This window comes from Acyrthosiphon pisum, chromosome A1, assembly GCF_005508785.2.
Source record: "Acyrthosiphon pisum isolate AL4f chromosome A1, pea_aphid_22Mar2018_4r6ur, whole genome shotgun sequence".
NCBI classification, from domain to species: Eukaryota; Metazoa; Arthropoda; class Insecta; order Hemiptera; family Aphididae; genus Acyrthosiphon; species Acyrthosiphon pisum.
This window is the reverse complement of record NC_042494.1, coordinates 37,043,061-37,057,463: the sequence shown is the minus strand read 5'-3', so window position 1 is coordinate 37,057,463 and position 14,403 is coordinate 37,043,061. Positions and strand designations below refer to the sequence as shown.

General features: G+C 26.9%; 1 protein-coding gene across 1 annotated transcript; it reads right to left on the bottom strand.

Annotated features, from left to right (window-relative positions):
- Positions 1-258: 258 nt before the first annotated feature.
- On the bottom strand, positions 259-7,429 carry LOC100164009. The gene is made up of 3 exons (XM_001949473.5): positions 7,203-7,429; positions 2,935-4,313; positions 259-643 (listed from the first exon to the last, which is right to left on the bottom strand). The coding sequence occupies exons 2-3, from the start codon at positions 4,311-4,313 to the stop codon at positions 400-402; spliced, it is 1,623 nt and encodes a 540-aa protein (XP_001949508.2). The 5' UTR covers positions 7,203-7,429; the 3' UTR covers positions 259-399.
- Positions 7,430-14,403: the final 6,974 nt, after the last annotated feature.

Here is a 14,403-nt window from a genome sequence, read left to right as displayed (position 1 = left end):
ATATGAAATTTATTAAAGTTTTACCAATAGAATATTATATAATAAATTAGTATAAGCCCCATAAGGTTATAAGTACAAAATATATAACAATAATTAACAATCAGTAAAGTATACATTAATATGTGTCTGCATATTATAAATATTAATATAGGATAACACATTTTTGCAGATGAATAAATAAGTTATTTATGTATAATTAAATATCCATCTCAAATAATGTAATATATATTTCTTAAATACTTATTATGACCACTATTTAAATTTAATATTACTTAGGTACCTACTGTTATATTTATATATAACTAAATTTAATGGCTTATACTATATTTTATACTTCAATAAATATTTAACTTTTTAACCGTTTACTATTGTAAAAGTTACGAGGAATAGTGTAAGTTACTATAGTGTTTTTAGAGTTAGTTTAACTTTTCTAAGTTTACGATTTGTATATGGTCTTCCTTTTTTATAATACAACGACCTTCTATTTCTACTTAGAGGTTCAGCTTCATTTTCATTTTTAGTTGTTTTGTTTTCTATTTGCGCAGGTTGGATGAAAATTGGTTGATACGATCCATTTAATGATCGTTGGAACTCGATTATATCATCATTATTTCTCATTCTTACAACGTCATAATCGAGGTACCTGTAATACATGAAATTAAGTATAAATTATAATACGATTTCGTCAATTTCGATTTACAACATTAATAGAGTTATTTTCGATGCACATTTATTAGTTTATTATGTTGATGTTAAATTGTATTACAATTAAAATGAAAGCTTTAACATTATTAAATGTGCTTGTTTCATTGGATACGTAAACGGAAAACTGGTATGGTCATCATAAGCGTGGAATACTTGAAGTACAATCTTCAAGAACCAATGTTTCCCAAAGTATAAAATAAAATACAACCATATGTAAGTTAGATGTAATTACGAAATTACATAAAGATAAATATGTAGGTAGACGATACTTGAACGACTAAAAGTTCAAAAAAAAAATTTTTTAAAATACATTGCAAGACAAACAACACAATGAATAAAAGAGTCACTTAACTAAAAAAATTGCAATAGGCTAGTTTTTAAATAATATAGCAAAATGTGTAAAATAATATTTTTTTTAATTTTTCATAAATTGTATACATATTTCATTTTGTCTATACTATTATGTAAGTATTTATATTTTGTGTTAATTTTGATTGCTATTATTATTTTAAATTTATTTTTTTTTGAGCATAATATATAAATTATAGGTAAATTCAACTATTGACGAATGATGATTTATTAGAAACGATATGGACATATTTAGGACCCCTAAAAATTAAACTTTGACCAGTATTCCGCGTATTTAATTCATTTTGTTATACATTCTATGGCTATACCAATATTACGACAATCGATTAATTATTTCTAATTAATTATTAAAACAATATCATAAACATTTTTAATACCATAGCTACCAGCTGTATAATATGTCATTACTCATTGGTAATTTTTACTTCAATTTAAATATCAATGGTTTGGTTTTTATATAATTTACTTTTTTATTTTTATTACGATTGACATTTAATAATTTTGTATCGATATTTTATTAATTTCATAGATTATAATGTTGCCTAATGTATAATACATGTAAATATTTTTATATTACATCATAATAAGTTATAGTTTTCTAAATAATGAAGTAGGTACGCAATATTATATGAATTATATGATATTCGTACGCCTGCAGTTACGCGGAATAATAGTTTCTATTCTCCGAAAGCAATAACTGATTTTCAATTATATATAGAGCTTAACCGTCACCTGATAACTGCATAATATTTAGTTTGATTGAAAATAGAAAATTGATGGAGGCGGATAGTTCAACGTTTAGGGAAAAAATGCAAATTATTCCAAAGGAAACATGTTTAAACAGTTATAATTTATAAAGATCAGTCGGCTGATATTTTTCTCGAGACCGTATTAATATATTTATATACACTCTCAATAATTTGCTTAAACTAAGAGTTATAACTTATAGAAAGCAATATGAACAGTAAGGTGTAACGGTAACCTATTAGTGTATCTATACAATAAACTCGACAAGATGGTCCTATTCTAACGGTTGGAAAGTGAAACGTGTCCTGTGTTGTTTAACCGTCAACCACGTTTTCATTTCGATTTCAATGTCATGCTCTGTGTGTTATTTAATACTTTATTTAACCAAAATGTTCAGTCATGCTATCTGTCATTGGTGCTGTGGACGTATTTTAACGATTTCTCTGCGATTGTCCAGTTTAGAGGGAGTCAATATTATATCGTACACTTAAATATTTATTCAATTGATTATCCGGAAAAAGTGAAACCCCGTATTTATGTTTTGTACTTTTTCTTTTTACATTTTTCCGTCATCTCGTCAAAATATTAAATTATTGTAGGTGTTTTACTACTTTACTGGGGGAAATGTAAAATAATCCTATAATATTATATGCATATGCGTATCTATACCTAACCATGTGGTATTGTTCATATTACATGCGATTTATGAATGGTTTAATATTATGTGTGCTTGTAAATAAAGGTGTCGTAATTTTTCGGAATTCAGCTGCTATTGTTGTTGGGCATTATTGCAATTGTTACGTATTGTTTATTATTATTGAATATTTTGATAAACAAGAATTATGATTTTACATACCTACCAAAAGTTTTTCTTTGATTGATCACGTTTATATAAAAAATATTTATTAAATATTGCAAAGAACATTTCGTTATTGGCTAAGTATATTACTACGCTGTAAGTTATAATTAAGATAAGATTGTCCAATAGTTAAATTGGTTTATTTTTTGTTTTATTATGTAAAATCATATGCATACTATTTCGAAGTTAATTACTATCGAGTTTAAATTTACGATATTAATAATTTTATTCAAAAATATATTGAATCGACTAACCTTCCTACTGCTACTGCACCTAGCCCTAAAGCTGCTCCTCCGGCTACTAGACCCAATGCAGGTAACAAGATCGATGGCGTGGCTACCATACCAAGCTTTTCTTTGACCACATTAGTGAGTTCGCGGTTTCCGTTTCCGAAACCTAAATTGCCTGTTATCTTATGTGTAGCTTCCACTAATGGATCGACTACGGGTCTCGTTAAATCGGACATCTTATCGAAACTTGTTTTCATTTTATTCTTCATTAGGGTCCAAAACGATGCTTCGTCGTTAGTATAATAACTAGGTCCATATTTCCCCTGTTTTTCGGGTAAGCTATAATGTGGAGAGTATTTCTTAGGAAGTTTGACTCTTGATTCTTTTTCTAAGCCAGGTTCAAATGCGTAAGGACTCCTATCCGCATGAATATCATGCCCAAAATATGAAAGTGCTTGTTGTCTTCTACCGTCTCTTTGGGTTTCCTCTACAGGAACAGGAGCAGGAACAGGTGGTTCATATTTTGCCACTTGGACGCCCAACTCTGGATGAGCATACTGTAGTACGGGGGTCCTTGCACTCTCTTCGAACGACAACCTTGATACTGTTTTTGGCGAATAGGCGGCAGAATTTGGGAATACACTTATACTTGGTGCATGTAACACACGAGCTTCCATTTTTGGCTCCAACATCCTGGATGTACGGTCATTGCCTAAAATGTTTCCGTTAATATTCTTTATGTACCCAAGGATCTTGTCTGTCATATATTTTTCATCATACGAATCTCGTTGTGCCGTAAAATGTTGCTGTTCATTGTTTAAAATAGGTTGAGCATTTTCTGGCTCAGGTTTTTTTCTATACACCTGCCAAACGCCGTTGAACATTGGAGAAACTGGCTTATACTCTTCTTTTACCACATGTTGGTTAGTCTTATTTGTATTTGGAACTAAAATACCGTTAATAACTCTTGCGTTTCTCCAAACCTGAGTGTCATTTTCATCATCGGGTTCTCGAACTCCGGTAATGACAGGTATGCCGTCGGAATCCACATGAAAAAGACTTCTGGATTTTTTTTCTTCGTCTTTTTGATTTTTTACATAAACTGAATCTGATCGTATGACGACGGGATCTGGTACTTTAGGTGTATTTTCATTACTCATTGATACCAACTCTAAGTTTGGGTTGGGTGCTGATTCTGTAAATTGTTGTCTGCTATCACGTTTCTTTACAACTATGGTAGCGATGTCTCCCGTTCGAGTTTTCACTTCTAACGTTTCCATGGCATCAGGATCCAGATTTCTGGCTACTTTTATAGATGTTCTTGTCATTTGAACATTATTGTTATCGGAAGCACCATTAACAATAAGAGGTAATATAATAAACAGGAATGATATTTTCCACATCTGCAACAAAAAAAAAAATATATATACTATTGCGTAGTCTTGAACTATAGTTTTGCATAATTTAGGTATTGAAATGTTTTATAAAACATTTGAAATAATTTTAAATCTATTTAAATTTGTATTCCATAATACGTATTTAAAAAAACAGGTCAAACATTTAAATATATTGAATATTATACACGCATAACATTCACAACACCGTATAAGTTTGTGACACATGTTTAGTCCTACAAGTTATATTTTAGTTTTATCTATACTAAATTCATTGTCTAGCATTGAACTATGGAAAATTCAAAATATTGATAAATATTAATTAGCTTAGAAAATTATATTTAATGTGTTTGTCCTAATATTGTTCGTACTATACAAAACAATGTTAAAGCAAATAGAATATTCTAAAGTTTTTCCATTAATACTCCAATATACTCGCACAAATAGCCAATAAAGACATACCTACTCGCTACTGCTACCTACGTGTTTATTGAAAGCATGAACAATACTTTTTTTTGCTTAATTCATACACATGAATAACTTTATAAGATGAACTAGAGTCGAAAAGAAATAAAATACTATATGATTATTTCATTACACTTAAACGCTTCGAGTGCCATTGACCTTAGAATCGAAGTTTACTTTCCCTTCTGCAACACTTATTCTAGACAGGTCCCAACGGTGAAACGCAACGTTTCGTCTTCTATCTGATTAAATATATGAATGTTCCGGAATATCATGATAAAATTAAAAATGGAAATGATAAGGAGAATATATATTATTGAAAAGCAGATGAACTGAAAAATTACTGTTGTTAAAATAATTTTCATTAGGACATTGGGCTTTTCAGTTCAATGTTTAAACCTAATGACATTGTAAATATCAGTGGTAATCACGAGTTTCTCACACTTTCACTTAGTTTACCGGATGCTTCTGCCAATGTCACGAACGTTCGTGGTAATTGAAATTAAAAATAATGCATAGGTAGCGTGAAAACATACAACTAATCCATGAAACAGTGATTCTAATCACGTTATCATATTATATTTAATCAACTGAAAAACACTAATATACTATATTTGTAGGTACCTACTATAGATATATTTGTGAAAAACCATTTGTTGTGTAATATTTATTTTTATTATTTTACTTGTAAAAACAATTAGTCAAACAGACAATTAATATCATATTATACAAAATATATGCAATAAAATAAATCTTATAGGTACAATGCTAAAAATATAAGAAATATACCTAATATAGATTCGAAGAGAAATGGTAAATTGTATATCAGCGCGTGTAATTAAAAATAGAAAAATAATTAAGGAAATATCAAGGGTATTTACATAAACTTAAAGCTATTAAGTAAGGAAAAAGAACATTTGGGTTGATTAAATGGATAAATTATTTAACACAAAAAACAAAAACACACAGAAAAATGTGTTAAACTGAATCTCGTTATTTTTGTATGATCATAGGTATTATATTATAATTTTAAAACCATTCAAGTATTTCAATTTCCTTAAAAAATAAATCAAATTTGATAAATTACTGTTAATACGAAGTGATTTGAGTTTGAATGTAGTAGAAATTATTTTTTCTCTTCAAATAATAATTATAACAATTATTGTGTTATATACTTTATGAAGTACGACGTAACTAACACGGATCAATTATGGATATGTGAGAAGTACAAAAAGGCTGGTATTTTTAATATATATTATATTTTCTGCAGCGTACATCGTTCAAACAAACAGTTAATTGTAATATATTATAATATTACCATGTTGAATAATTATTCGTGTTTCAGTTTTATTTGTATGTTTGAATTATTAATATTATGGAAAAATTATATCATGAAACGAATTATAATATTATATCAATGTTATAATATGGTTGTTATTTAAATTAATCCTGTCCTAAAATTACTAAAATGTACGAGAACATTATAATGTTATTAAAACGGTCTTCGTATAACGTTATAGGTACATTTATAGTTTATATTCAAGTACTTAATGATTTTAACATTTTATTTTATCCTTATATAAAAATATATGTATATCCCAATATTATAATAGCTATCCACATGATAGGTGTTTTTAAAATACAATGTTTAAACGGGTTTTTGTTCGACTGTATACACCCTATGGTTTCTATATTAATCTTACTTTTTGGGTCTAAACCGGTATAGTAAGACATTTAAATAATAGCCCATTGTTACGTTATTTAACTTCTTAACCGTAACAATAATATTATAACTATATACACCGTCTATACTTATGAGTTTACTTTTATAATAGTATAATACCTTTAAACTATAATATAATATCGTATTTTTTTTGTGTAGGTATATTATGTATAATTTTATTTGAATAGTATGCATGAATAGCACTTTTTCAAATATTTTTGTTGTTTTTATAAAAATGATGTTTTACAATTTTCAGTTTACATAATATGTACTTATATAATATGGCTATAATAAATAAATATAAATCTATAATATATAGGTTACGTTAGTTACACTAACACGTGTGTCAAATTGTCAAAATTATTAAGTGTAGGCATGACTGTAATAACTATAGGTAATGTCATAATGGTAATATAATATAGGCATAACAGATATTATATAATTCAAAATAATAAATATGAATTTGAATTTATTTTAATGCATGATGTATTGTTAATTGAGAAGAAGTGGAATTTAATGTATGTTACTGAATAAATATTGCCAACAATAGTTAATTCAATTTGACATTTTTTATTTACGAACACCAATCAGAGTTTTTTATGAAATTATTCGATAAAATTACGAAATTTTGTTGCAAATGCTATACAAGGCAAAAATTCATATATATACCATAATATTTTACAAATGGATAAATAAAAAACTGAACTTACCGTTACAAATTGTTTTTATTATCCTTTAAATGCACAAAACACTGTATTTAGTAAACAAACTCTATCCTACAACGTAAAAAAGTGTACACTGGTTCAGTCTTATCGGAATTTTGGTTTGGTTTTAAAAAGTAAAAATATATTCACATTTCACTTTCTACAGGCGGCCGTACCGTACTTACAACAAGCCACACAAGACTAACCCAATGTCGTAGTGCTCTAGTCGGTATACGCACCGATGCTTTCTTTCACTCATTAACTAATTTCCCCTGCTCTCACGTGGCGTAGTGACTCGTATACCTATATCCACTATATGATACTATTTGTGCATTGGTACACCCATTTGTACTTTTGGCCAGCCAATACGATATGAATGAAATTTATTAATTTATTATGTATGGGTGGCTGACACGGTATTACAATATGTCTTGTATTGGACGACGTACCTAGACGTATATCATATTAACATAAACCATAACCTATGTAATTTTTTACTGACGTGACAAAAATAAATAAATTATGAAACTTTCTGGGGATCGTTCTAGCAATACAAATAATTAAATATATTTAACAAGCATTCGATAGAATGTTTGAAATGAAAGTATAAAAGTAAAATTAAATAAAAGTTTTAATTTATAAATTGAGTGATAAAGCAATGATTATAATTACGAAAGCGCAAGTAATTAAACATTTTAAGTTTTATAAAATAGTCTCGAGCTAAGCTGTGTAGACTAAAATTAAACAATATTTTGATACTCAGATTTAAAATATTTTTATATACTAAGGACTTGTATATATAAAGCTATAACAATAAATCATTTTTTTCAATTCTATAAAAAATTATGTTTTATACTTGCGTATATACTATATTGTATTGCATATGGATAAGATGTTCAATAAAATTGGTTGACTGTTTGAGCTAATATTTTATGTATTGTAGGATAGGTATCTATTTAAAGTTATTTATTATGAAATTACCTTTCTACTCCTGAAAATGAAAGCCTAATTAAACGATTGACAGCATTAAGTTAGTTAATGTGACCATAATTTATTCCTGAAATTAAATTTGCGTTTAGGCAATAATATTAATGTACATATAATTTGTTTAAATAACATTTTTTTTTTAAACTTTTAAAAGTTTGTTTTTTCATCAAATATGTAATCCATTAATGACTACCTTATACCATCACGTTTAAAATTACCTATATCCGTCGATTGCAGTTCTCTATGTTTGTGCATGTTTCTATGTTTCTAACATCATGAACAATACAGTGAATACATTACGTTTTTATTGAAAATGATATTGTAATATTCTTACAATTTAAAAATCCTGTATACAACTGACAGTTATTGTAAAAAATACATAAAAACAATCTAAGAATATTCTTTAAAAACATATTTATCATCGTGTCTCACGCCGAAGAAAATACGTTTTCGTGATTTTGATGATTGCCGCCTTCCAATGCTTCTTCATGTATTTGTCGATTTCCACTTAAAACTACTTAAAAAGTACTCACAGTTGAGTGAATGTGTGACTATGTGTGCACGTGTATCATTGTTTATAGCATGTAAACTTGTAAGGCCTACATATAGTGCATTCACACTTCTGTTGAATCATTTGTAAACACGTGAAAGCTAAATTTTAAATGAAATACAAACAACTACCTATAGGGTAATATCAAAATGTACATTTTTAAAGTAGTTTTAAGAAACTATATACTTTATATATAATAAATATTTTTACAAATAGATAAGCACATTTTAAACAGTTGCTGTATTAATGTAATGTAATATGCATATTATATAATAATAATTATTATTATTATATGATTAAATTATTATACAAAATTTTAATTTTATAATTTAATTAAATGTATTATTTGTATATTTATTATTGAATGTTTGCATAAAGAATAAAGATAAATGTGGTGATTGTACCTAGTAAAATGCTTTGTACTTTTAGAGTTCTGCTATGGTGCATGATATTACATATTAAGTTTACTAGGTAGGACAGGTTGTATTATGTATATATACATACATTATTATATTAATTTGTGTTAGATAAAATAATGGAATTGTGTAGATTATACTGGTAAGTTATAATATTATGCCAAATAGGCAATATCTGATGGTTGAATATTTATTTATAAACATTTCTAGAGACTAATGCTTTCTCTATTTTGTTATTTTGTAAGATATAGGTACTTAAAAAAAAGTCATATAAATAGGTATCAACTGTCCATAACTTATATACTAGGTTGATATTTATTCATTTTTGTGTGATTGTTTTTTTTCCCCCATTATACTTTAACAATAGAATTACCATTAATTATTAATTGCTATATCAACGATATAGTATAGGTAATTTAAAAATATAGCCACCAAGAAGAAAGGTATAATTCAATAACAAATAAAATATAGGTACATCAAATGAAAAGAATATTTTTATTTCGTTAACGATATATCAAATGTTTTATTATATAAATAGCTAATGAATCTTAAATTAATATTTCAAGTTCGTATAAGTAGTATTATATAATTGGAAAGTCAGTCAATCAATGTCTACAATCACGAGAGCTCGGTTTATACTACATGTTTTTATCACAGTTATTCTCATACTATTACGTATGACCAAATTCGAATAAACAAACATAGTGATGTGTGGCGTACGCAGGCGGGGAGGGCGGCTAACGGGCTGAAGCCCTCCCCTTTGACGGTAGTATTATTGCTTTAAAAAAAATACTTATCAGGTTTCAACTGTCAACTAGTAAGCATGACGATCATTCATATATACGTCTTACCAAAATTAATTTAATTTATTTTTGCAAAAACATTGTATTTGCATATCTGTTTTCTTAAAATTATCAGTCATTTTTGGGTAAAAGTATGAATTACTTGTATATGAAAAAGTGAAAGACCTTGTATTACATTTTCCAGCCTTAGCTATATAAATGTAATATCTTATAAGTTTTGTGCTACAAATTAACTGTGGTTTTGTTAAAATTTGAACTTTAAAGTTTAAATGCTTATAAAAAATAATCATGACTATGTATCGTTGATATTTTGTCTATGCTAAAAACATGCGTATTACATTTTTAAGCATTTTGACCGGACAACTATATTTTTTTTATTGACATTTTTAGAATAAAAAAATTAAATTAATCAAATACAATCCAAGCGAAGATGGTCTAACCAATGTTACCAAACAATTTTAACAAATCTTCATTCGTTTTATTTTCCCCCCAATTATTTTAAAACGTATTTTCAATTTTGACCTTTCAAAAGTATACCAACTAGATCTAATTTGCTTCCAAAAACACGCATTGAAGTTTATATTCAAAACGATTTTTCTACTAAAAAAGTTAAAAGGTTGAAGTTGCACAAACATTAATACCTCAAATAAACGTCTAAAATTATTAGATTTGTAGGAATTAATTTTTAAGCCTTCCCTTCATTGAAAAATCCTGCGTACGCCACTGATTGGGATGATCATTTTAACACTTTCCAATTCCTTGTTTAACAAATGGGTTTTATATTAATGTATAGTTTAAATATTGTAAATTATTAATTATTATGAAACGTTTATTTAAAACAATACAATTATTAGAGTAACTACTTATACAAATATTATAAATCTTATAGAAGTGCGTAAATCAATGTAATTAGTTTACCTTGATATCATTTGGAGATTGATCCTGCAGGTTTAAAATAAATGTACCCACCTAAAAATACTATAACAAGCTATTTGTTACGTGAACAAAGTTTAGTTGGTTAATGAGCACCTATCGTTAATATAATAATTAATATTATATAGATACCTACAATAAGTATTTACAATCGACATTGAAAAATTATCTTAGAATATGATGAAACTATAAACTATTGAGTACCTACATAATCAAGTTCAAGTACATAATCAACAAATTAAATTATTAACTCGTTATTCCGTGTTTTTAACAGATGCTGCAGTACCCATTTCCGTGCTTTAAACATATAACAGCATATACACGAATACGCCTAACTATTATAATGTTATCATAGCCAACGGTTAGTCGCTAACGATTAATGTATTATTTTTATTTACAATTTTTTTAAGGACATCAAAAATTATTAATTTTTGTTTTTATAATTGTGATAGTGTAAAAATGTATACTTATAAGGCGTACCTATAGACTATAGATTATCGGTTGATTGAATTGATTCATACATATAAATTTGAAAAACTGACAAATTGTACTGCCAAATTTTATCATCATATTACAATTTAAAAATATTGTGTCGACCACAGAACTTAACTTATCGGTAGAAAATCTATATAATTCTATAACTAAAAACATTCTAAAACAAATTGTTGGAAAAAATTAATGACACAATAAGGTGATCACAATAAAATATTCACATGATTTATCGGACTAAAATAAAAACACTATTTTCACAACGTATTTTAGGTTTTGCTTAAAATTTTAAAAACGATCCCATTTAAACTATTTCTACTTTAGAAAAAAACATGAATCAAGGAATAAGCTTTAACCACGTGCATATCAACATTAAGTTAAATAATGATATTCTCAATTATTTTGTGACTTGTAGAAAGTTTTTTGTATCACCTCCAGTGAAATTCCATGACGGTAAGTAGCGAATTAGTTGTAGAATTCCTTAAATTACACAAATAAGATTTAATCACGATATAAAAATGTTCGATTAGTATTGGCTTGCATATGCGCATAACATAAATATAATCACATAATAAATTCTAAATTAACCTAATAAATAGGTATATTGAATTTTCTTTTAAATGTTTTAATTTATAGGTGATATTAATTAAAGTCTATTTTTATAGTGATTTATATTTATACTAATTGTTACTTGTTACCATACATGATAAAATATATCGATTATAATATAACCAAAGTTAAAATAGTGTTTAATACTTTAAAAGAAAATTCATTATTTTGTTTTATTTACTACAAAAGCTTATTTTTCATACGCTATTGCGATAATAACGAATAAGTGCATCACATAAGTAATATTGTTTTCAAACTCGTCTTCAATTACTGTTTGCGTTTCAACATTATTATCTGCAATATAAGTAATATATTGAACCAACAATTGTCTATGTTGCACAAGGGTCAGAGAGAAAAAATAAATAGTGCGCAGACATCATCTTAACATTCTTAATCATTAAACCGCATAATATATTTATTTGACAAAACTACTCACTCAAAATATTTGTTAGTTGTTAGTATTTAACTCTTTAAGTACATAGTTGTATTGGTTGTTTTTATTAATCAATATGGTGATATTTCAATTATTATGTCTTTTACTGGTAGATTGGTGAACTTGATTTACGTATTATTCACCATGTATAAAATATTAAAACATCAGTTTAAATTAAGTCACGTTAGGTACATATGTATAAAGTTTATACCTAATAACCAAAATATATGGTAATTAATAATTATTATTGTAAGGTTAAAATAATTATTATGAACGAGATAGTTATTAAAAATAAAACTCTCTTGTTTTTTGCTCGTTTATGTGTTCATAATATTTTTCACATATGTAAGTTATAAAGTAGTTGACCTTTAAAAATTAACATACTTTTAACTTATTTTACACGAAAGAGTGAGAAAAAAATCATATAATATTTTATATAGCGTTTTATACATAACGTATACGTTGTAGGAATGTCTTCGAAAAATAATTAAGAATAATAAAATAAGGTATTTATAATAATTATATTCAGAAAGTTGTTCCGAGAACCTATCAGTTTTGGTAATTGGTATAATGGTATTTAATATATAACCATACATAAAACAATGGTATAAGACGTGTACAACCAAATTATAATATATTTTAACAAATATTACAAGACTAATAAACTATAGAATATAGAATATAGTTTAGATTATAAGACACCCACAAATGTATATTTTATACGTATAGTATGCTTTTTCGTGCATATAATTTCACTAAGATCGTTCCCAGCGACCCAAAAAGGATATTGAAAAATTACATTGAAATATACATAAGCTTAAGATTATCTTTAAAATGTATTAAATTGAAGAAATTGGGTAATAAATAAAATCGTGATCCATTAGAGTTCATAATACGGATATTTATTCTGGGACTGTCATGGAAGTCAAGGTAAATGAATTAATGACGCTAACACCCATTGCTAGAAATGTAAATACATAGACAATATCGTCAATAAGAAGATATATGTAGACAAAAAATTCAGAGTTCCCAAGCTTAGTACTGACTATATATAATATAGACTATAGTAGCCACTCTTATCGTCGACTCTCTTCTCTATTCGGGTGCATAATTTACCATAAAATGCCCATTGTCAATACTCAATGTCTAAACATATAAGATCTCTAATTATCAAATATTATATAACCGAATGTACACAATTATAAAAAAAAAATGAATACACCTTAATGAATCAGGTGAGTCACTCACCAAATATCTTTAAACAGTTTAAACTAAAAAAAAATTTAATCGGAGTGATAATATAATCGATAAGTTGGTCAAAAGATGGGTTATTGTTTTAATTATTTTAATATTTCAAATCACGAGTAATGGAATGTATTGATTTTACAAGGATGTGTTTGTTAGTTAACTTTTTTTTTAGAGTGAGCATTGGCTACCAAAAAAATTAAGAAATATCCAATAGGTTACTATTGAGAAAATCGAAAAATTACCTCTTTAAAGTACTAGCTTGATCCAATTTCCTAAACGATAAGATATATGTTGAAATCGAAGCACTCCTTCTAGTAGAAATTTTATACACAGGATAAATAAAAAACTAAAATTAAGTAAACACCATTGTCGAATCACTAGCTTCCTCGCTCTGCTCAGAATCTAAAATAATATCAAAATACTATTTTTCACCGAGATATTTGAAGCGAGACGAGTATATCCTGCTCAACTTTTTATTATTTCCCCTCGTTTTTCACGTTTTTTTTTTTTTTAAATTTACCTTTAATTAAGGTGCAGGTAACTGACCTCTTTAAAGTAAAATTAAGTATCCTTATTCAATTTTGAATCCGTAGGTCTACGCAAGAAATGTTTTATACTTAGGTACTTCACAGTTTACTTACTTTATTAAATAATTTTTTTTTTTCAAAACCAATACCAGTTTTAACTTATATGTACAATACTATGCTTCACTATGCTAAAATTAAAAATATAATACAAT

Excerpts from the sequence above, each read along its gene's own strand:
- LOC100164009 (XM_001949473.5), bottom strand. The coding sequence starts at position 4,313 with ATGTGGAAAATATCATTCCTGTTTATTATATTACCTCTTATTGTTAAT. Across the intron at positions 644-2,934 it reads GGTGCAGTAGCAGTAGGAAG|GTACCTCGATTATGACGTTG; the intron begins GTTAGTCGATTC and ends CATGTATTACAG.